Source organism: Chiloscyllium plagiosum, chromosome 1 (assembly GCF_004010195.1).
Source record: "Chiloscyllium plagiosum isolate BGI_BamShark_2017 chromosome 1, ASM401019v2, whole genome shotgun sequence".
Taxonomy (NCBI): domain Eukaryota; kingdom Metazoa; phylum Chordata; class Chondrichthyes; order Orectolobiformes; family Hemiscylliidae; genus Chiloscyllium; species Chiloscyllium plagiosum.
In genome coordinates, this window is record NC_057710.1 from 74,725,252 (window position 1) to 74,750,613 (window position 25,362).

Sequence of the window (25,362 nt, forward strand, 5' to 3'; positions counted from 1 at the left end):
GCAACTTTTTCACGCAGAGGGTGGTACGTGTATGGAATGAGCTGCCAGAGGATGTGGTGGAGGCTGGTACAATTGCAACATTTAAGAGGCAATTGGATGGGTATATGAATAGGAAGGGTTTGGAGGGATATGGGCCGGGCGCTGGCAGGTGGAACTAGATTGGGTTGGGATATCTGGTCAGCATGGACGGGTTGGACCGAAGGGTCTGTTTCCATTCTGTACATCTCTATGACTCAATGATCATTTCACACTCAGAAACAAAATGCACTAATATTGAATGTGTGAAGTTTGATAGATGCAACCAGTAACTTAGAGGTAGGCTATACTTGTTGATGAAAAATTGTGAATCTGCAAATTTTAAGGATGGCTTGATGTTGATGAAGGCTGTTCATTTGACGAAGCAAGTCAAAGTTAGAAAATAGATCTGTACATTAATTTGAGTTGACAGTGCGATTGATTTGTAAAAAGCGATCGACTCTGGGGTTTGGTAAACTCTGGCTTTAAAAAAATGGTCGAGGAATGTTGTTCTTGAGTGAGATTAAAGGATCAAATGGAAATTGTTAGAGTGCACATCAAACATGTTTTAAGATGGATAATAGAGCTGGAATGTCTGCTGTTTTCTACATTGGCCTGTGATTGGAGCAAGGTAATTAGCCATTAGGTGTAAAACTCCATTGAATAGGAGGAAAACAACTAAAAGTCATGGCATACATGACTGCCACACGTCAGTGTAAAGAGTAGAAAATCATAGAATTCCTGTATGTAATTCAAAATCAGGATTAAAGCAGAAAAGTTTGTACAATTTACAGCTTATTTATAAAATGGAGGAATTGTAAAGCCAATGCAAACGTTTCGTCCCCTGTCTAGGTGACATCCTCAGTGCTTGGGAGCCTCCTGTGAAGCGCTTCTGTGGTGTTTCCTCCGGCATTTATAGTGGCCTGTCCCTGCCGCTTCCGGTTGTCAGTTTCAGCTGTCCGCTGTAGTGGCCGGTATATTGGGTCCAGGTCGATGTGTTTGTTGATGGAGTTTGTGGATGAGTGCCATGCTTCTAGGAATTCCCTGGCTGTTCTTTGTTTGACTTGCCCTATAATGGTAATGAATTTGACTGGGACAACACTACCATTATAGGGCAAGCCAAACAAAGAACAGCCAGGGAATTCCTAGAAGCATGGCACTCATCCACAAACTCCATCAACAAACACATCGACCTGGACACGATATACCGGCCACTACAGCAGACAGCTGAAACTGACAACCGGAAGCGGCAGGGACAGACCACTATAAATGCCGGAGGAAACACCACAGAAGCGCTTCACAGGAGGCTCCCAAGCACTGAGGATGTCACCTAGACAGGGGACGAAACGTTTGCAACAAAAACTTCCAGCTCGGCGAACAGAACCACAGCAATGAGCATCCGAGCTACAAATCTTCTCACAAACTTATTATTTTAACTGCTTACCCTTCAGTATTAAAACAGTGCTGGGTATCTTTCAGCACATGGTAAGTATTTTGGAAAGATTAGAGGTGTTATTTTCCATCCAGGTGATGTCCCAGTCGATGGATCTTTTACAAAGAGCATGATGCCAGAGTGAGAGCTGAGCTTCAATATCTATGAGATGCAGAACTTATTCTTAATAACTGACGTGAATTATTTCAAGCAGTCATTATTTCCTTGGGTACATTGGACATGGATCAAGGGTCAGAGCAAATGCTCAAAAAATGAAATGATTGAAGAATTTCCACCTCCTCAATTTCAGAGTTCCAGCATTTCATGGAGATCAAACAGGGAAGCTTTTAACTCAGTTTGGCAAATATGAATGAACATTTGTGACTTAGGGAAGAAGTTCTAAAGAATTTTGACAGATGCTGAAATCAAGGAAGTGTTGATAGCACTGGACATATTGGCACAATGTGATCCAAAATTGCCAATGATTATCGTTGGAGAGGCATCATTGATTAGGAGCTGTACTTTCCAGATTCAGAGGGATGGTAAATGTAGACTGGTGTGTTGTATATCTTGTTCTTAAGACTGAAACAGAACAGAGGTGGTAGTAATTGAAACTGAAGCCCTGGCTATTCCTGTGTTTGTGAAAAGATTGCATTTTAATGCCTGGATATTTACTTTACAGTTGAGACTGATGACAGTTACTTGATTATCCATTTGGATGTGAAGGAATTAGCAAGGATGTGACCTTGTAAGAATAATAGGGTTGTAATGATAGGGGATATTAACTTTGCAAACATAGACTGAGTTTGCCAGCGTGTTTAGGGCTTAGATGGAGAAGTATTTAAATATGTTCAAGAAAGTTTTCTTTTTCAATTTGTGGATGTATCTGCTACTTAAATGATTTGGATGTGAACATAGGAGGTATGATTAGTAAGTTTGCAGAGGACACCAAAAGTAGTCATGTAGAGGACAAAGAAGAAGTTTATCTCAGAGTGCAGCTGATCAGATGGGCCAGTGGGCCGAGGAATGGCAGACATTTAACTTCAATAAATGTGAGATGTATTTTGGTAAGACAAACCAGGACTGGGCATATACAGTTAATAGTAGGACCCTGTGGAGTGTTGCTGAACTTGGGGTGTAGGTGCATAATTCCTTGAACGTGGAGTTCGAGTGTTGAAGAAGGCATTTGTCATGCTTGCCGTTATTGGTCAGTGCACTGAGTATAGGAGTTGGGACGTCATGTTATATAAGAACATATGAAATAGGAGCAGGAGTAGGCCATCTGACCCCTCGAGCCTGCTTCACCTTTCAGTAAGATCATAGTTGATTTTTTCATGGACTCAGCTCTACTTTCCTGCTCGCTTACTATAACCCTTAATTCCCTGTCCGTTCAAAATCTATCCATCTCTGCCTTCAAAGCAGTCAATGAGGTAGCCTCAGCTGTTTCATTGGGCAGGGAATTCTGCACATTCACAACATTTTGAGTGAAGAAGTTCCTCCTCAACTCAGTCCTAAATCTGCTCCTCCTTATTTTGAGGCTATGCCCCCTAGTCTGGTTTCATCCATCAATGGAAACAACCTCCCTGCTTCTATCTTAGCTATTCCCTTCATAATTTTATATGTGTTTCTCAGATTTCCCCTTATTTTTCTAAATTGCAATGACAATATTCCCAGTCTACTCAATTTCTCCTCATAAACCAATCCTCTTAACCAGTATCACCACCTCTGCAACCTCTCCAGTGCTAGTATATCCTTTTCTTAAGTAAAAGATCAAAATTGTACATAGTACTCCAGATCTGGCTTCACCATCACCACCATCCCTGTTTTTAAACTCCACCCCTCTAGCAGTGAAGGACAATCTTCCATTTACAGTCTTGATTACCTGCTTCACTTTCAAACAGGCATTTTGTATGGGGGCTGTACAGGACATTACTGAGGCCATTTTTGGAAGCCTGCATTCTTTCTATAGCAGGGAGACCAGAATTGAATGTTGTTAAACTTGAAAGGGTTTAGAAAGGATTTAGTTTAGATTAGATTAGATTACAGTGTGGAAACAGGCCCTTTGGCCCAACAAGTCCACACCGACCCGCCGAAGCGAAACCCACCCATACCCCTACATTTACCCCTTACCTAACACTACGGGCAATTTAGTATGGCCAATTCACCTGACCCTGCACATCTTTGGACTGTGGGAGGAAACCGGAGCACCCGGAGGAAACCCACGCAGACACTGGGAGAACGTGCAAACTCCACACAGTCAGTCGCCTGAGGCGGGGATTGAACCCGGGTGTCTGGCGCTGTGAGGCAGCAGTGCTAACCACTGTGCCACCGTGCCGCCCACTAAGGATGTTACAAGGATGTTTCTGGGATTGGTGGCTTTGAGCTACAGAGAGAGGCTGTATAGGCTGGGGCTTTGTCATCTGTAGTGTCAGAGACTTAGAGGTGACCTTCTGGAGGTTTATAAAATCATGAAGGGCATGGTTAGGGTGAATAGTCAAGGACTTTACCCCATGTAGAGGAGTCCAAGACTGTAGGGTGTATAGGGTTTAAGCTGAGAGAGCAACAATTTAGAAGTGACTTGAGGGAGAACTTTTTTTACACAGAGGGTGGTGCATGTACAGAACAAATTCCAGAGAAAGTGGTGGAGGAGGGTACAATTAAAATATTGTAAAGGCATCTGAGTGGGTACACGAATAGGAAGAGCTTAGAGGCCTGTGGGACAAATCTGTGGGATTAAATTTGCACATTCTCCCCATGTCTGCGTGGGTTTCTTCCGGGTGCTCCGGTTTCGTCCCACAGTCCAAAGATGTGCAGGTCAGGTGAATTGGCCATGCTAAATTGCCCATAGTGTTAGGTAAAAGGGGTAAATGTAGGGGTATGGGTGGGTTGCGCTTCGGCGGGGCGGTGTGGGCTTGTTGGGCCGAAGGGCCTGGTTTCCACACTGTAAGTAATCTAATCTAATCTAAATGAGGATATCTGGTTGGTGTGGATGGGTTCGACTGAAGTGTCTGTTTCCATATAACTCTGACTGTATGACCTAGAGTATAAAGATTTTGTGTGGTGGTCTTGAGATTTGCTGCTCCAACTGAAAATGCGCAAGGAAAGAACAGACCACTGTAGCCCATATTGTTGCACATTCCAATAGCAAGGCCTCAAATAGAGCTTACAAGTTTTGTTCCAGATGAAGACTTTTAGTTCACTAATGACACGTAAAAATGTACATAAAGTCAAAAGAATGTGCTCAAAAAGAATACTGTATCAAAGATTGGCCAGAATAATTTCTGTGCAATTCCATTGGAAGATGATATTTTGAGCAAAGGAAATCATCTCGCTGTTATGGATGACATGCTAATTTATGAGAAAGCTTAGACTCAACTGGAGTCCTGGTTACATTAGGTCACTTGGGTTTCATGACATGTTATACCCGAGTGCAAAATTACGTTTGGTAACCGGAGCCTTCAAAAATGATTAAAAGAGATGAAATCCAGTTGCATGATATCGGCTATCAATCAGGAGGAGCAAAAGGAGACAAGATGGCATCGTCACTTCCATCCTGAGTTCAAATAAATGTATTCTGAGATGTTTCTACGGTCTGGATGGAAATATTTTTTATTGTGATTGACTACTTATTCAAAGTGGATAGAGGTAAAATGAGTATATTGCTTATGATTACTGCTTATGCTAATACTGGGCAAGTCAGATCCTTCGATTAATAGATCTCAAGATTTAATTTTTGCAGTTAGTCACTGTGATGGTCAGTCACTGACACATTTTTGTGAGTTGCAAGTGTGAAGACACATTTTTTTCTTCAAAAGAATGCAAGTTTGTTGCTTCAAAGAAAAGAACCAACCTTATCTATCGGATCTGTTGTTTCAACTTTTTCCCAGCAATAGCATTTTCAGGCACTCAATTTCACTCTATCTTAACTCTTTGATTTCTGACCTAAGTGACTCTCTTCAGTTCTAATGGCCTAGTGATTTCTTTCTAGTTCTACTGCCTTCAACCTTCTTTGATAGCTTGAAAGATGAAACACAATCTCTCTCACAACTTGGACTGCTGAAATAGCCTCAAGACTTCATAAACCACTTTATCTTTTGTTGGAGTGAAAGTATTCTGCTACACAGAGAAATATGTTTCCTTTCATGGGGGGCATGGATAGGGTAAATAGACAAGGTATTTTCCCTGGGGTGGAATGGGGTCCATAACCAGAAGGCATAGGTTTAGGGTGAGAAGAGAAAAATTTAAAAGGGATCTAAGGGGCAACTTTTTCACATAGAGGGTGATGCATGTATGAAAAGAGCTGCCAGAGGAAGTGATGGAGGCTGGTACAATTACAACATTTAAAAGGCATCTGGATGAATATATGAATAGGAAGGGTTTCGAGGGACGTGGGCCAAGAACTGGCAAATGGGACTAGATTAAGTGAGGATTTCTGGTTAGCATGGACGAGTTGGAGCAAAGGATCTGCTTCCATATTATACTTCTCTATGACTCTATGAACTCAAACCACTAAGGTCTATATTCCCTATATATCATAAACATTCAAGACTATAAACACTTCTTTGATCAACACAACAGGTATTCTGTTGGGCACTTAAGATAAATCTGCTTAGACAGGGTTGTTTAACTCATTGTTCCAAATGAGATAAGGATTTTTTAAAAATGCTTTCACTGAACTGAAACCATCATCTATTTTACCTCTTTTATTTGAAATCTACATTCTTTGATGATCATACTACTTTATTATAATACGGTCACACCACTGAAGCTCTCTGTATTATTGAATGAAATTTTGTCACAAATTGGATTTCTCACATTCATTTTTCTTCATTATTGAAAACTGCGAAGACTTTACTGAATCTTCTAGGTTTATGCATATGACTAACTTTCCGTGATTCCCACAAACTGATAGTGAGGTAAACAGTTGGGTTTGGATGGTAAAAGATTCATTAAAGGAGATTTCATTAACATCTTTGCTAAATTATTGTTCCATCTGGTCTGGCTCTATGCAAGTCTTTGATAGGAAGAAATCTGCAGATTGTTTGGCATAAATTAACGCCATGCCCCACAGCAACAAATTTTGATAAAGTGAAAGAGGAGAATGATGTGTATTGTTGAAGTCAAATGCAGAATTACAATATTGTCACAGAGTACACCTGATCTGTAACTTGGAGAACGTGTGGATTGGCAATCAGAATCATCAAGGCCAGGTTCTCGAGAGAACACTACACTATAATAGTGTTGTGTGAAGACAGAAAAACAGAATTGTGTGAATAAACGGAATGCACTAGTTACTACAAGGAGGCAACCATCTGAACAGTTGACCATTTCTTCAAGAAATCTGGAAGATGTTTTGTACAGTCATTTGGTATTGTATAATTATTCTGTCTAACAGAGCTAAGACAGCTTGAATTCTTAATCACCAAGAGAGCTGAGAACAATGTTCCCTCTAAGTTTAGTTGTTACCTCATGGATTTCAGAGTTTTTTGTATGGTACATTTAAATGTGAGTGGAAGTCATACGGCAGAAGGTGGAGTGTGTGTGGAATGCATCTTACAGGGAACATTGGCCTTGAAGACCACCAGTTAGATTGATGAAACCATAATGGGAATGGGGAGGCGACCTCTACATTGGTTGGAGTCATGCAAAAAAGAAAATGGTTTTGATTGTTTGAGGTCAGTTATCTCAGTTCCAGAACACCTCAGTAGGTGTTTCTCAGGGTAGTGTCCCAGGCCCAATATCTTCAGCTGCTTCATAATGAATATCACTCTATCAATAATCTTCCTTCTATCAATAATCTCTCCATCAGTACGTCAGAAGTGGGCATGATTATTAATGATTGTAGAATGTTTAGCGCCATTTGCAAGTCTTCAGTTTCAAAATAGTCCATATCCATGTGCAGCAGGACCTGAAAATACCCAGGTTTGGGCTGACGAGTGCCAATTAATGTGTCTGCCATGCACATGTCTCCCAGTGATCATCAACAAGAGAGAAACTGACCAACCGCTTCTTGACATTCAATGGCATTACCATTAATAAATCCTCAACTTTCAGCATTCTGGAGATCATCATTGATCAGAAACTGAACTGGCTGGCCATAATAAATATTGTGGCTGCAAGAGCAGGTTATAAACGGGGAGTCCTGCATAGAATAAGTTTCTTCCTGACTCCCCAAAGCTTGTTCATGATATACAAGGCCCAAGGCACGTGTGTGATGGAATGCATATCACTTGCTTGGATGAATATAGTTCCAACAACACTCATGAAGTTATGCACTTTTTCCCACCCTCAGTGCTTGTCTTTATAGTCTTCCTTATTAATGTTTCTAGTCTCTCTGTTCTCTTCATCACCTTTGCTATTCTTTACTCCTTATTTCTCACCAGGGTCTTTGACTCTCAACTTTTGTTTCTTTTCTTATGCTCTCATCTCTCAATAAACCTCTGTCCCTAATTCTCCCAGTTGCACAACGAGACTGCCATTAGATTTTGGCTCCTTATCTAAACAAACATATACTTACAGTGGAGGCAGTTCAAAGAAGATTCACTTGGTTTACCCTGGTTGTGGAGGACTATTGGGAGGAGAGGTTGAATAGGTTGGGTCTGTATTCATTGGATTTTAGAATGAGAGGTGGCCTTCTTGAAACATAGGTTCTTGGGGGACTTGACAAAATATATGCAGAAAGGTTGTTTACCTTTCTGGGAGCGTCTAGGACCAGAGAACATGGTCTTGGAATAAAACAAATGAGAAATTTCTTCTCTCAGGGTCATGAATTGTGGGATTTCACTGTATTTGTGAATTTTACTGCAGAGGATTGTAGAACCTGGGACATTAATTATATCTCAGACAAAGATGGATTTTTAATCAACAAGTAAGTTGAGGGTTATGGGGAAAAGACTGGAAAGTGGAGTTGAGGGTTATCAGATCAGCCATGATATCATTGAATGGCGGAGGATAAGAATGCTTCTGCTTCTATATTTTATGATCTTCGTTATGGCCTTCCTCCACTTTTCCATCCTTCGTTGTGATAGACCTGCTTTCAACCAATGGAACATACTAGTTAGTCTTCTTAGTAACAGAATTGAATTAGATTGTGATTTTTTTTGTGTCTTCAGATCATTTACTCAAAATGTCAAAAAATTTTTTCTATTTCACTAGCTGTGGAAGAGGCTGGAGGGGACTCTTACAAATACAGTTTAAGGGTAAGTTGGACTGTTTACAAACTTACACTTGTTGAGAGCAATTTATTTATTAAGGGAAAACTATTATTCGCTACAATTAATCATCTGACCATCAGTATAACTGCAATGGGAGGAATCTTTCAAGAATCCTAGGTTCTGGAATAGTGTCCGAGGATTAGAAAACTACTAGATTAGATGGGTTGCAACTTTGTCACCTGTGATTTTATTGAGTATACTTGTAGCTAAATTGTTATATAATTGGCCAACCCGCACAGATCTTAAAATTTACATACTTGCCCTGACTATTGACCCACAGATTCCTTTCCCCTTGTCCAATCTGAATGTAAAAATCTACTGCCTCAGCCAACTTCATCGAATTTAGGCAAGTGGATGTGTTATTTGGTCAGCCAAATACTGATTGACAAGTTGTGGAAAATCCTTGTATGTTTAGTACAGAGAGATTCATGCAACTTAATGAGGCCTTTTAAATGAAACTTAATCATATTTTCCTTTACAGATTTGGAGATGCCAGTGTTGGACTGGGGTGTACAAAGTTAAAGATCACACAACACCAGGTTATAGGCCAACAGGTTTAATTGGAAGCACTAGCTTTCAGAACGTCGCTCCTTCATCAGATGGTTGTCCTTCAGGCACAACCATCTGATGAAAGAGCAACGCTCTTTCAGTGGAAATCTCTCTGCTGACTAGAATCATACTTGGCATAAAGGAAGATCACTAATGATTGCACAGTACTTAGCATGCTACAGACTTCTCATAATAAAGCAGTCCATGTCCAAATATCTGGACAGTATCCAGGCTTGGGCTAACAAGGGACAAATAACATATGCTGCACAAGCACCAGGCGCTGACCGTATGCAGCAAGGGTGAATCTAACCATCATCCTTAGGGATTACCACTGAAGAGTAACTAAACTGCACTAATCATATCGATACTATAAATACAAGAACAGCTCTTGGAATCTTACAGCAAATAATTCACCTCCTGACTCGCAATCTCTACAGCACAAGTCAAGAGTATGATGAAATAGCCATCATTTGCCTGGATTGAAGCTCCAACAGATTTAAGAAGTTTGCCACTATCCAGGACAAATCAACCCGTTGCATTGGCACCATATCCACAAACTCTCAGTCCTTTCTACTCTGGTCAGTAGCAGTAGTGTATACTATCTACAAGATGCATTATAGAATTTCATCTAGGCTGTTTGGATAGCACCTTCCAACACAACCACAACAATTTAGAATTTCCTTCTAAATACTGGCACCAGGTTCTGTATACCAGTTACTCAACAGGACTCTTCTTACTGCACCTTGCAAAGCTATGAATTCTTTGACCCAAAAGGAAAAGGGCAGCAAATGTACGACAACTTACAAGATCCCCTCCAAGCCACTCACCATCCTCATTTTGAAATATACTGGCATTCCTTCACTGTTGCTGAGTCAAATTACTGGAATTCCCTCTCTAGCACCATTGTGAGTCTACCTGCATGAAAGGACTGCAGTGGCTCAAGAAGGCAGCAGACTACTACCTTTCAAGGGCAACTACGCATGGGCAATAAATGTGGCCTAGTCAGTAGCACCCACATCTCTTGAATGAATGTGAAAAGACTGTTCCAACGACTGAATGTTAATAACTAGAGGATATACCATTAATGAATTGGTAAAAAGAAAACAAAATTGATGTGAATAACTGTTTTTATAACAAGTGGTTAGGACGAGAATGTCTTGCCAAAGTATAAAGTTAAAAATCACACAACACCAGGTTATAGTCCAATAGGTTTAATTGGAAGCACACTAGCTTTCGGAGCGACGCTCCTTCATCAGGTGATTGCATCACAATCACCTGATGAAGGAGCGTCGCTCCGAAAGCTAGTGTGCTTCCAATTAAACCTGTTGGACTATAACCTGGTGTTGTGTGATTTTTAACTTTGTACACCCCAGTCCAACACCGGCATCTCCGAATCATTGCCAAAGTATGTAGTGGTTAGCAATTCAGTAGTTGCCTGCAGAATGGCGTTGGATAAATACTTGATGGAGAATTGTTGCCTGAATGTGTAGAAAGAGTAGAGACATGGGACTACTAACTGGATTGTTATTTGAAAGAACTCCACAGACTTTCTGGGATAAGTTTCCACTTTGTAGATTATGCTGTGATGTTCAAAGAGAAAAATCTGAAAGTTTCCAACGGGTAAATTTACAAATAAAAATAATACGCTCAGTTCCTCCACTTCCCAAACCCTTAGAATTGAAATTAGGTTTCAATATGAACTTAGAGTAAAACACTGCATATTCTCATTATTTTGTAATTTTTTTTGTTTTTTTTAGCCATGTACAGAAGTCCTGTTTTTGGACATATTTCACGAATATAGCCAAACACTCACCCCTGTGTTGTTAGAAATGGTTCAAAATCTACATGGTAAGTTTGTTATATTTTAAAAATAGATACTTAATTTAAATGTGACATAATATTTTATCAGAGAGAATATTTTGATAAGTGCTTTCAAGTCTCTCAAACTAAAATTTGTAAAATGGAAAGTCCCCTATTGGCACCATATTATTCAAATTCAGACTACATGCAAATGTTTTTTGTTTATTGTACAAAATTGTTGGGATATTTTTCTGTGTGAATTTTTTTCATGGATGTCATTTATATATAATATCCAAGGATGTATCAAAATAATTATGCACACTAACAGTATGTTAGAATTTCAACCAATTTTTCTTTTATTTGTTCAAGGGATAAATGTGTTGTTGTGGTTCTGTTCGCCGAGCTGGAGGTTTTTGTTGCAAACGTTTCGTCCCCTGGCTAGGTGACATCATCAGTGCTTGGGAGCCTCCTGCGAAGTGCTTCTTTGATGTTTCCTCCGGTGTTTATAGTGGTCTGTCCCTGCCGCTTCCGGTTGTCAGTTTCAGCTGTCCGCTGTAGTGGTTGGTATATTGGGTCCAGGTCGACGTCTTCTTTTTGCAGTTGTGTACTGCAGTGTGTTGTGGCCCTTTTGTATAGTGTCCTGATGCAGCTTCGTTTGTGTGTGTTGGGGTGGTTACTTTCATAGTTTAGGACTTGGTCTGTGTGTGTGGCTTTCCTGTATACTCTTGTAGTGAATTCTCCGTTCGGTGTTCTCTGTACCATCACGTCTAGGAATGGGAGTTGGCTATCCTTTTCTTCTTCTCCTCCTCTCCTCTCGTGAATCGGATAAATGTGTCAATGGCAGGGCCAGTGCTTTGTGCTCATCTGTAATTGTCCTTGGAAATGTTGTGGTGTGCCACAATGTGGTGTGATTGTGGTATTTGTCAGGTGTAGGTATTCCTACAGTATTGCTGGGAGAGAGTTTCAGTCTATTGATGCAACTACAGTGAAGGAGAAAAAAACGTATTTACCAATCAAGATGTTTTGTGACTTATTAGTGTGGGGTTGGGAGGCATACTGTGCACCTACTCCCTTTATCTAACCCTGTGGAAGAAGCTGTAGAGTATTACTTGCGCTTCCCTTGAAGTTGGTAAACCTGACAAGCGTGATGCAATGTCTGTGCTGCTTCTCACCACATAAGAGGTTTAATGGATTCACCCTACAGATGAACAGAAAACACTTAGTGTAATCACGTTATTTAATTGTAAGAGGGGTTGGGTCGGGGCTGGTTGGTTATTAGGAGTATCAAATTTGACAAGTGGGAGAAATTGATAATTTCAGGCGGGTGTCAGTTGTCAGGGCTTCGGTTGGAGGGGGTGGGGTTTGGTGGAGGGGTGTAGGTGGCAGGCAGTTCAATACTAATCCAGAGGTTAGAATAGATTTTTAATTCACTAACCTTTGTTGGTTAAGTGTTTTGCTTCACTGAGCCAGAACTGCTCGATGTTTCTGACTTTGAGGGGTTTTTATTTTGTAGAGGATTCCAGATGCTCATTGGAGTTTTAATTTTCCAGGTAGTTCCATTTGAATCAACTATGTCAGGGATTCCTGACATGTATTTTAAGTCTACGCTGCTCGAATGACTCTCTGATCCTTGGAATATTTGGGATTATATATCATGGGGATCTATTTCATTGGGAATACAATGTGCAATACATGTTTATGATACTTATGCAATTTGTATACTATTCTTAAGTTAAAACTAAGTACCAAATTTTATTGGCTATTAGAAGGTAACAAAAAGTAGCAAAGTAATTCCATTGAGGGCTAAATTCCATGTTTTCTAATTTTTTTTATTCTTTATTTCTGTACTTGACTTGTATTTGCACTCACTTGAAGTAAAAAAAAAAGCAAAAAGCCATTAATGTTATTTGGAACCATTTTAGTGTGAAAGGGTGAGACAAGGTGGAATTTTTAAAGTGCATCCAGGAGACCTTTTTGTGCCAGTCCACACATAGTCCTTTTGAAGATGGGGTAGTGCTAATCCGAGGGAAGGAAGCTGGTCAAATGGCTGAGCTTTCAGTGGTTCGGGACAGTGACTACAACCTTCTAAGTTTCAAAGTCAGGAGAAGAGATAGGGCTAATGCAGAAGTCAAGTATCTAAATTGGGCATTTCAATGTCATAAGACTGGATCTGGAAACGTAGACTGGGAGCAGCTGCTTGCAGGTAAGTTTACATTTCGAAAGTGGGAGTCATTTAAAGTTGTGTAATGAGAATTCAGTGCTAGCGTGTAAGGGTAAGAGTGAAGGGTATGAGCAGTAGGTCTTGTGAACCCTGGACATCAAGGGATAGCGAGAATTTGATAAAGAAAAAAGAAGGAAGCATGTGTTAGATAGCATGCATTAAAAATACGGAGCCCTTCAAAAGTGCTTAAAGTTTAGGAGGGTGCTTATAAAAAAATAATTAGAGGGCAGTGATGGGCCACAAAATATCTTTGGAAAACCAGAAGACATTTTGTAAGTATGTTAAGGGTTAGAGGATTACCAGGGAAAGAGTGGGTCTTTTTTGAGACCAAAGGGGAATCAGAAGATGTAGGTGAGGTCTGAAATGAATATTTCTTATTTGTATTCACAGTGGATATTATTTGTGATGGTGTGGTCACCACACCATTGGAAGGACCTGAGTATGTAAAGATAATTAAGGAAATGGTTTTAGATGTTTTGGTGGGGATGGCTAATGTTGTTCCTTTGTTTAAGAAGGGCAGCAGGGGTAGGCCAGGTATTATAGACCTGTTAGTCTGACATGAGTGGTAGGGAAATTATTGGAAAAATTCATAAGACAGGATAAATGAAGACTTGGAAAAGTGAGGATTGATCAGCGATGGTCAGAATGGATTTATGAGAGGGAGATACTGTCTGACTAATTTAATTGAGTTTTTGACTAAATGTACTGATGAGGGGTTTTTTTTGTGATTGGAAGCTTATGCCCAGCGGTGTACCACAGGTTTCAGGTGTGGGATTCTTGCTGTTTGTTATGTCCGTTAACGACTTTGATATGAACATAGCAGACATGAATATTAATGGTGCTATTGACAGTGTGGAAGATGGTCTCAGGGTACAATCTTATATTGGTCAGCTGGTAGATTATGCAGAACATTGACAAATGGAATGAATCCTTATGTATGTGAGATTATGCCTTTTGGGAGGACCAGTAAGTGAACGATGTATACAATGAATGGTGGGTTCCTGGGGCGTACTGAGGAACTTGGGGACCTCAGGGCACAAGTCCATAGATTTGGGACGCTTACCTGCATTAGTTGGGGTGTAGAATATAAAGGTTGAAAACGTGTTGCTGGAAAAGCGCAGCAGGTCAGGCAGCATCCAAGGAACAGAATCCTTCCTGAAGAAGGGCTTATGCCCGAAACGTCGATTCTGTTCCTTGGATGCTGCCTGACCTGCGCTTTTCCAGCAACACATTTTCAGCTCTGATCTCCAGCATCTGCAGTCCTCACTTTCTCCTTGTAGAATATAAAGGACCAAGGAAGTCTTGTTACAGTTACATAAAACGTTGGTTAGTTCCACTGATGCAATACTTTGTGCAGTTCTGATCACCACACCATTGGAAGGACATGATTGCATTGGAGGGGATGAAGATTCAGCAGGATGTTGCCTGGATGGAAAGTCTCCATTATGATGTGTTTGTTTTCTTTGGCACAGAGGAGACGGAGATGGGATCTGATTGAGGTAAAAAATATGAGAGGGATGGGCAGGATTGATCATCTTATCCCTGTGGCAGACATGTCTAAAACTAGAGGGCATAAGTTTAAACGAGGAGTATGTGGTTTAGAGAAGATCTAAAAAAAGGTTCTTTTTTTACCCATATAGATTGCGCTGCCTCAGAGCGTGGTGGAGGCACGTACTCTCTCAATAATTAAGAAACATCTGGGTGAGTTCTTAAAATTCCAGGGCATAGTAGGCTATGTACCAAGCGCAGGTAAATAAGATTAGTGTAGTTTGTTGTTTGTTAGTCAGCATTGATACAGTGGGCTGAAAGGTCTATTTGTATGCTGTATGACTGTGACTCTATAATCTGAAAACATGTTCTTGGTATTTTTCAGGACCATCCGATGTCGATAATACTGTTGATCTAGTGATCAAAGATGCTGGTATGTTATGTGTTGCAGTATTTTTTCAGCTCAATCAAGAGACAATGTATTCCTTTTAGGGTGAAAGGAAAGGCTGGTAGGTATAGGAAGTGCTGGATGACTAAAGAAATTGAGGGTTTAGATAAGAGTAGTGCTGGAAAAGAACAGCAGGTCAGGCAGTATCCGAGGAGCAGGAAAATTGACATTTCGGGCAAAAGCCCTTCATCAGGATGAAACTTCGATTTTCCTGCTCCTTGGAATGCTGCCTGACTTGCTGTGCTTTTCCAGCACCACTCTTATCTAAACTCTGGTTTCCAGCATCTGCAGTCCTCACTTTTGCCTAAAGAAATTGAGGGTTTGGTTAAGGAAAAGAAGGAAGCATATGCCAGGTATAGACAGGATAGATCAAGTGAATACTTAGAAGAGTATAAAGGCAATAGGAGTATACTTAAAAAGGGAAATCAGGAGGGCAAAAAGGGGACATGAGATAGCTTTGGCAAATAGAGTTAAGGAGAATCCAATGGGTTTATACAACTACATTAAGGACAAAAGGGTAACTAGGGAGAGAATAGTGCCCCTCAAAGATCAGCAAGGCGGCCTTTGTGTAGAGCTGCGGGGGATGGAGGAAGATACTAAATGAATATTTTGCATCAGTGTTTACTGTGGAAAAGGACATGGAAGATATAGACTGTAAGGAAATAGATGGTGACATCTTGAAAAATGTCCATACTACAGAGGAGGAAGTGCTGGATGTCTTCAAATGCATAAAAGTGGATAAATCCCCAAGACCTGATCAGGTGTACTCTCGAACTCTGTGTGAAGCTAGGGAAGTGATTGCTGGGCCACTTGCTGAGATATTTATATCATTGATAGTCACAGGTGAGGTGCCGAAGGTTGGCTAATGTGGTGCCACTGTTTAAGAAGGGTGGTAAGGACAAGCCAGGGAACTATAGACCAGTGAGCCTGACGTCGGTGGTGGGCAAGTTGTTGGAGGGAATCCTGAGGGACAGGATGTACGTGTATTTGGAAAGGCAAAGACTGATTAGGGGTAGTCCACATGGCTTTGCGCATGGGCAATCATGTCTCACAAACTTGATTGAATTTTTTGAAAAAGTAACGAAGAGGATTGATGTGGGTAGAGCGGTAGACATAATCTATGTGCTCTTCAGTAAGGCATTCAACAAGGTTCTCCATGGGAGACTGGTTAGCAAGGTTAGATCTCATGGAATACAGGGAGAATAGCCATTTGGATACAGAATTGGAATGAAGGTAAAAGGCAGAGGGTGGTGGTGGAGGATTGTGTTTCAGACTGGAGACCTGTGACCAGTGGAGTGCCACAATGATCGGTGCTAGATCCACTACTTTTCATCATTTGTATAAATGATTTGGATATGAGCATAAGAGGTATAGTTCGTAAGTTTGCAGATGACACCAAAATTGGAGGTGTAGTGGACAGCGAAGAAGGTTACTTCAGATTACAGTGGGATCTTGATCAAGTGGACCAATGGGCTGAAAAGTGGCAGATGGAGTTTAATTTAGATAAATGTGAGGTGCTTCATTTTGGGAAAGCAAATCTTAGCAGGACTTATACACTCGATGATAAGGTCCTTGGAGTGCAGGTTCATAGCGCCTTGAAAATAGAGTCGCAAGTAGATAGGATAGTGAAGAAGATGTTTGGTATGCTTTCCTTTATTGGTCAGAGTATTGAGTACAGGAGTTGGGAGTCATGTTGCAGCTGTACAGGATATTGATTAGGCCACTTTGGACTATTGTGTGCAATTAAGGTCTCCTTCCTATCGAAAGGATGTTGTGAAACTTGAAAGGGTTCAGAAAAGATTTACAAGAATGTTGCCAGGGTTGGAGAATTTGAGCTATAGGGAGAGGTTGAATAGACTAGGTCTGTTTTCCCTGGAGCGTCGGAAACTGAGGGGTGACCTGATAGAGGTTTGTGAAACCATGAGTAGAGTAAATAGGCAAAGTCTTTTCTCTGTGGTGGGGGAGTCCAGAACTAGAGGGCATAGGTTTAAGGTGAGAGGGGGAAGATATAAAAGAGACCTAAGGAGCAACGTTTTCATGCAGAGGGTAGTACGTGTGTGGAATGAGCTGCCAGAGGAAGTGGTGGAGGCTAATACAATTGCAATATTTAAAAGGCATCTGGATGGGTATATGAAAAGGAAGAGTTTGGAGGGATATGGGCTAGGTGCTGGCAGGTGGGACTAGATTGGGTTGGATATCTGGTCGGCATGGATGAGTTGGACCGAAGGGTCTATTTTCATGCTGTCCATCTCTATGACTCTGACTCTAAGTACTGTGGTTAGATTCAGTGTTATTGATTTTCATTGTATGTTTTATTTTGAAGAAATTACATTGAATTGAACACAAGATAATTTAAGAATGATTTGTCATGACCTTCTGTGGAAGTAGAAAACATAAATTATGCACTTTATATTAGTGTTAATAAATTAAATTTATTATGAAATTATTTTATATTGTTGATACTTCATTTTTCTTAATAGTGTACAATGCAGTTGGATTAGCAGCCTATGAACTTTTTGATAGTGTTGACTTTGACCAGTGGTTCAAGAACCACTTACTGGCTGAATTACAGGTTACTCACATAAGGTAAGCTATTGTTGTTTAACTCACTTAAGAATCTATTCTTTAGGTGTTTAAAGACATGTCTAGTGGGATATTGAAGTGTTCGTACAATGCACTTTAGTTTCTTATTCTGTCTTTGCAGTTAGTAATTGTCTCTTTGGGGTTATTTCAGTTTCACCTTCTTCTGTCTTTGTAATCCCTTCCACTTTGGCATTATCTTTCTCAGTTTGGACAATGGAATGTCTAACCTATGGATATTAGGTACAAATATAATTGGAATCTGTCTATTTGGATAGCAATCCTATTACATTAACACAATGTGATGAAAATGTGATGTTGCTTCTCAAAGCAAATCTGCACATTCACAGTTTTGCTCGACTAGTAAGATATTGTTATTTATGTTGTGAAATAATTTTACCATCAATAGGAAGATGATGGCAACCAAAACCATGTTTAGTTTGAGAATTATCCATTATTTTTTCTATTATATCTTCTAAATCAATTTCTGTAGTTGATGTGCCAATGACCTTTACCAATGCTGTTGTTGCAGCATCAAATATTTGAAACTACATTTACATGCAGCCTGACCTTGGGAAAGTGAACTAAATGCCATATGCTTCTATGTTACTGTAGATCATTGAAAATAAGATGATCCCTGTCTTGGATGCCAAAATACATGTTTAGACTGATATTTTGTCCATAATTAATGCTTCATTTTTCAGCTAATAAATTTAGGACTAAATTCTTCTTATGAGTTATCTTCAATTTTTCAGCTTAGAAATTAATGTTTAGGTTTATACTCAGTTCAAAAGTTGGTACATGGAATCAAGCAGACGAAATGGACTGTATCACCAAGATGAGGTTGAGTCCGTGATTAAGGAAGCAAATGTAATGTTATCATTTATCTCAAGAGGGTTGGAATATAAAAGCAGTGATGTGCTTCCGAGACTTTATAAAGCTCTAGTTAGGCCCCATTTGGAATACTGTGTCCAAATTTGGGCCCCACACCTCAAGAAGGACATACTGGCACTGGAGCATGTCCAACAGAGATTCACATGGATGATCCCTGGAATGATAGGCCTAACATACAATGATCAGCTGAGGATCCTGGGATTGTATTCGTTAGAGTTTAGAAGGTCAAGGGGAGATATAATAGAAAGTTACAAGATATGCCTTAGAAAGGGTGGTGCTGGGAAGTTGTTTCCATTAGGCGGGGAGACTAGGACCTGTGGGCATAGCATTAAACTTATGGGGGGTAAATTTAGAACAGAAATGAGGAGACATTTCTTCAACCAGAGAGTAGTGGTCCTGCGGAATGCATTGCCACAGAGCACAGTTGAGGCTGGGACGTTAAATGTCTTCAAGGCCGAGATTGATAACTTCTTGATCTTGCATGGAATTAAGGGCTACGGGGAGAATGCGGGTAAGTGGAGTTGAAATGCCCATCAGCCATGATTAAATGGTGGAGTGGACTCGATGGGCCAAATGGCTTGACTTCCACTCCAATGTCTTATGGTCTTATGATACATTAGAGTTCAAACATGCTCACATGAAGCAGATTGCATATTGTAGTCTATGAACAGCAGTTTTACCATATTTACAAATGATGACCACTACAGGAGCACCACTGGATCACATTTTAATCTCTGTATATAACTCAAATGTTTTGAAAGGATATTTCAAAGCTTCAGTGGTTGGCTTACATATCACGATATACAGTTATTATTGTTGTAAGCTTTGCTGATCTACTTGCTTACTTAGTGGGACTTCCCTCTAATATCCCAACTAACCTCGCAGTTCTATACAGTAGTTCAGAGTTTGTTTTGGGAGTGCAAGATGTTTGAAAGTGTATATTACTCTGATTATAAGTGGTCAAATTGGAGTTGAGGCTGTAACTTCTGTTCCCAAGGTCCCTGCTTCTTGGTCCTGATGTTCTCTGGAGTGTGTGTGAGACCCCTCTGATTTGAGTGGCTTCCTTTAACTAGTTATTTGGTCATTTCCAAGTACAGTGGCTTAGCAGTATTTGATGTAACAATGCAATTAGCAGAAGTTAAATTGAGTTTCCATCTCAGGAAGAGCTGTGCAAAAAACCTTATTGGATATGCTCCGTATTGATTGAGCTGACCCTACGAGCTGAGCTGTCTTAAACAGTTTTACTGAAACTCAGATCTATCATTTCACCCAAAATCTTGCAGCATTGTCTATCAACAATCCATTGAATCGTCAACCAAGGTGAATGCCTTGCATATCTGTCAGCCTTGATTCAATTTGACAGTGAATACTCCAAGCTTCCTGGATTAATATCTCAGTTCCACTGTTTTATTAACACCTATGCAATATAATCAATCGAGGTAACCAGTTTGCATACCTGTCTGTCAGGCCTGATCCAATTCCCAACAAGGTGCTGACTTGTCCAGTTTTTCCAGCATGCCATTCAGTTGGCCAACATTGCTTGCAGTGTCCCAAAAGAGCTTTCATTGCATTTAAAAAGAATGATCCACTACCTACATTCCCCTGTGCAGTTCAGAGTCCAGTCTAGCATTGCATGCATGTGCAGACTGACTAGGATTTTGGCTATGTTGTGACAGTGTTATAGAAAGTAGTATGCATGTGTTGTAATACTCGCACCCAGTCTCCTTTTAACATAAATTTGGGATTCCTGCAATTGGATTCATTTCTCCCTATCCATTTGATTGGCTTTATGAAACCTCATTTTATTCAATGCTGCCTATTTCCACTTCTGCATCATCTATGTCAAAGTCATTTCAGCACGGTAGGAGGCTGTTCAGCTCATCAGGTCCATGTCTGTCCCTCCTGTGACACCACTGCTGCTGAAATCTTTACTCTCAAGCCTTTGTGACCTCTAAAACTTCATTCTTGTGGAGTCCTCTTTCCCAGTTTCTCTTTTTACACAAGTTATTAACTTATCTGAAAAAACAGCTACCTGTATTCTATTTTCACCCTGTTTCTCACTTTGTCCTTTTCATTGACTTACTGTGAGTATTACTGTTCCAGCATATTAAATTTAAAATCCTTGCTACTAGATTTCTAGCTGTTTTATCACACTTTCTCTGCTTTTAAAAATGATCTCTGAGCTCATATTTTTAACAATCTGGGTTAGTCTGCGCTTCAGTGAACTTAAAGGAAATTAGCACAACAGAAAAGTATATTTATATTCAGAAAGGTTCCAGTGTAGAAGAAAAAGTCATAGACATCTAGCAATCTGTCTGGGTGGTTTTTCCTGCATGGATCAGCATTCACGCAGGAATTTCCATTATGAACGATTTCAAGGAATGTTTATATAGTAAGCAATTAAGGATGCCTTGTACATAGAGTACCTTGGACATAGTTGTATTTTTGACTATTATGTACTCATTTTTTTTTAAAGGTTACATTAAAATATTGAATTTGCATTGACACATCGGGTAAGGGCCATACTGTTAATGGGATCATTAAATTCAGACTTGCTCTGATGCATTTGATACTTCAGTAATTTTATTTATGGAGTTTTATCTTGGACGAGAAGAAATCAATTATCCCAGGTTTTTATCGTGCTATGTGCAGATCTAATAGGCCAGCTAAAGTTTCTTTTACTTTCAGACTGATATGTCATAAATCAATTATTAACTTGTATATGGCTGTTTCAGTGCTTTACAAACATGGGTACCTGATTGAAGAAATTTTAAATGCAGAGTGGAAGAAAAAGAGCGTTTTTATGGGTACAACATGCTTTAATGTGGATGGGAATACGATGTGAAGACATGGTAGTTGAGAAGCATAGAGGGGGTCAAGGATTTGTTCAAGTTTAAAAAGAGTGACTGCAGCAGAATTCAAAGGGCAATGAACATAACCGTTGGCAGCATAACTTTATCATGAGGAGCAGCAAGTTAGTTAAATGGCACGTTTGTTGGCAGAAGAGTTGGGAGAACAATAGAATGGCCTTGTAGGTAAGTTGTATCTAAGGAGGGCATTGTGTTATGAATTAGGCCAGACCACTCAAAACATTCTTAAGCAGGCAGCCCCAGACCATAACTTTGCAATTTGTTAAGTGTACAGTGAAAATTACTGGAGTTAGATAGTTAGATTGACTACTAGATTTTAAAACAGACAAAATTTTATTCACTAAATCACAATGAAACACAAAGAACAGAATAAAGAGCTAAGCCTATCCAACTAGATTTAATTGTGCTGTTCTGAATATACACAGATCCCAATAAGCAAGCTCCCTTTAAAAACAAGTAGACAGGTTGAAGTTGAAGGGCAGAAAGAGAGAGTGTGAATTTCCACACAGCTCCTTGTTGAACATCCAACCAGCTGAAGACCTGAACTAAAACTGCTGAGTTGACCACTCCCCTTTCTTTATACAGATCACTTCTAAAACATGACCATTTTGACCTAAGGTCTCATCTGTTTACATATAAACAAAAGGCCTCTCAAAATCCTTTTCGTTTCTGTACCAAACCAGCTTGATTGGAGCCCAGCCCGATATATTGCCCCTCTGGAAAATAAAATCAAGAAAAGAGTCTCCTTGAGTCAAGGAACAGCTTTTAGAAAAAAAAGGACTAGCTTTGTGACAATTTTGGAATATCAGAGTTGCAATCTTGCTTTTAATCAGGAAAAGCCAACTGAATCTTATCTTGAATGCTGGCTTGGTACAGTTGGTAAAGACTTAAATGTCATTTCGTTTGAATAATTGATCTGGATGGAACTTTAAAAGTGTTTTATTTCTCAAATGAAATTAGCATCAACATAATCGGTCTAATCCTTCATTATAAGATCTACACCTTCACACAACTGTTTTTCCAAATTATCTAAACAAACCCAAAAATGAAAAAATTGTTTGCAGCATTTTTGTATCCACTTTCTCTTTTCTTCAAGTTATTTTAAGGGCATCCATCAAAACAAAAGAAAGGTTCCACTCAAAACTTGACTCTTGGAAAGGTTTTTCATCAATATTAAGTACATTGTCATCAGTGTCATCTTATTTTCATTTTTTTTCTTTTATCCACGCACTTGTAGAGTACACCAAGCAGATTTTCTTTTGCTTTGGGTTCAATTGCATAAAACTTTTCCTGAGTCCCTTACACAAAATGTGTGAGAGAATTGGAAAGGTTTGCAGATGTACTAAAATCTGAATATGAATCCTTTAGGCCTTTGTTCATTTGTGGAGTTGATCTAACAAATAATTCCAAAGTTCCAAAATGAGCACACTCACTAATTCCTCCACTCTGCCCTGCAAATGACGGCTTCCTTCCTTGTTTCAGTTTTTTGCTGCCATCACTATGAAGTTGATTGAGAGCATTGTAATTGAACCAGAACTCTCAGCTATGGGTGAAATAGTCTTTTCACAAACTTCCAAACCATTGTTGGACAGATATTTTGCTATGGCTGATTCAGGATCTAAAAGTTGAGTGTTGTCAATATCGGTTACTCATTTAAGAAATGGGGAATTTCTTTACTCAGATGGTTAATCTGTGGAATTCTTTACTGCAGAGGGGTGTCAAGGGTGGGTCATTGAGACATAGAGTCATGCAGCAAGGAGACAGACTCTTCGATCCAACCACCAGAAATGCACTTGATACAAATTCTTTGAGGCCTTATTCGTCATAGCTGGCAATCTTAACCAGGCCAAGAGGGTGCTACCAAAATACCATCAACCATATCTCCTATCCCACCAGAGAGCCAAAAGTATTTTGACCATTGCTATACAACTATCAAGGATACCTACCGCTCCATGCTTTGTACACACTTTCGAAAGTCAGATCACAATGCTGTGTTCCTCCTCCCAGCTTACAAGTAGAAGTTGAAACATGAGGACCCAGCACAGAAAGTAGTACAATGCTGGTATGAGGGAGCAGAAGAATTTCTGTGAGCCTGTTTGTAATTGATGGACGAGTCCATATTCAATAATTCACTGGCCAACTTAGACGAGTATGCCACCACCGTCATGGTCTTCATTAGCAAGTGCATAGAGGACTGCATACTAAAGAAGTCAATCGGTATGTTCTCCAACCAGAAACCATGGACGAACCGGGAAATCCATTGTCTCCTGGAGCCTAGGCGTGTGGCATTCATATTGGGTGACCTGAACCTTTACAGGAAATCCAGATCCAACATCCACAAGACCATCAGAGATGCCAGGAGGCAATATCGGACTAAGTTAAAGACCCAAAATAACCACACGAGCACCCGCCGCCTGTGACAAGGCCTACACGACATAACAGGATACAAAATGAAGCAAAACAGAATAGCAGCCAAAAACGTGCTTCTCCTGAAGGCGTTCAATGCTTTGTTATGCTTGGTTCAATCAGAATGCCAGTGGATTGGTGTCACCTGCCCCGACAGCCCCAGATGCACCTGTTCCCTCAGTCACCGCTGCAGACGTCAGATCGGCCATCTTGAGAGTGAAACCAAAGAAAGCGACAGGTCTATATGGAGTACCAGGCCGTGCACTTGGATCCTGTGAGGATCAGGTATTCACTGATATCTTTGACCTTTCCTGGCTACAATCTGAAGTCCCCAACTTCTTCAGTAAGACCATCATCAAATGGTACCAAAGAAAACACATGCAGCATGCCTTAATGACTACCACCCAGTGGCTCTGACCCCCATAATTATGAAGTGCTTCGAGAGGAGTGGTCACATCAACACTGTCCTCCCAGCCTGCCTGAATCCTTTGCAATTTGCCTCCCAGCACAACATGTCCATGGCAGGTGCCATTTCCCTTGCTCTGCACTCATCCCTGCAACATCTGGATAATAAGGATAACTACGTCAGGCTTCTATTTATCAATTACAGCTCCACATTCAACATTATAATCCGAAGCAAACAAATCTCCAATCTCTGAGATCTAGGTCACAGCTCCGCCCTCTGCAACTGGATCCTCAGCCTCCTGACCCATGGATTGCAAACAGTGAAAATAGAGTTGTACCAGTCGGAGGGCTGCGCGGGTAGAGCGAGGAGAATGGAGTCCTTTTTTAAAGAATCTGGATCTTTCGGGCATAACCTCGGAGCAGGTGTCCTCTTTGAATGCCCCCCTGACAATTCATGAAGTGCAGGAGGTGGTGAGGCAGCTCCAGAGTGGCAAAGCACCCAGGCCAGATGGATTTCAGGCTGAGTTTTACAAAGAGTTTATAGACAAGTTGGCCAGACCACTTACAGATATGTACAACTACTCATTTAGTCAGAGTTGTCTCCCGCATTCACTGAGAGAAGCAAATATCTCTCTCGTCCTCTAGAACATAGAAGAATACAGCGCAGTACAGGCCCTTTGGCCCTCGATGTTGCGCCGATCCAAGCCACCTAACCTACATTAGCCCACTATCCTCCATATGCCTATCCAATGCCCGCTTAAATGCCCATAAAGAGGGAGAGTCCACCACTGCTACTGCCAGGGCATTCCATGAACTCACGACTCGCTGAGTAAAGAACCTACCCCAACATCTGTCCTGTACCTACCACCCCTTAATTTAAAGCTATGACCCCTTGTAATAGCTGACTCCATACGAGGAAAAAGATTCTCACTGTCGACCCTATCTAAACCCCTAATCATCTTATACACCTCTATCAAGTCACCCCTAAACCTTCCTTTCTCCAATGAAAACAACCCCAAGTGCCTCAACCTTTCCTCATA

General features: G+C 40.4%; 1 protein-coding gene across 3 annotated transcripts in view; it reads left to right on the forward strand.

The window, feature by feature from the left end:
• The window catches only part of ipo11 (importin 11), a 458,122-nt gene that overhangs the window by 151,874 nt on the left and 280,886 nt on the right, over positions 1-25,362 (forward strand). For all 3 annotated transcript variants that reach the window (XM_043689423.1, XM_043689430.1, XM_043689427.1), the window contains exons 12-15: positions 8,603-8,646; positions 10,968-11,058; positions 15,105-15,152; positions 17,648-17,753. In XM_043689423.1, coding sequence (XP_043545358.1) covers positions 8,603-8,646; positions 10,968-11,058; positions 15,105-15,152; positions 17,648-17,753 — 289 coding nt within the window. The remainder of the gene's footprint in view (positions 1-8,602; positions 8,647-10,967; positions 11,059-15,104; positions 15,153-17,647; positions 17,754-25,362) is intronic.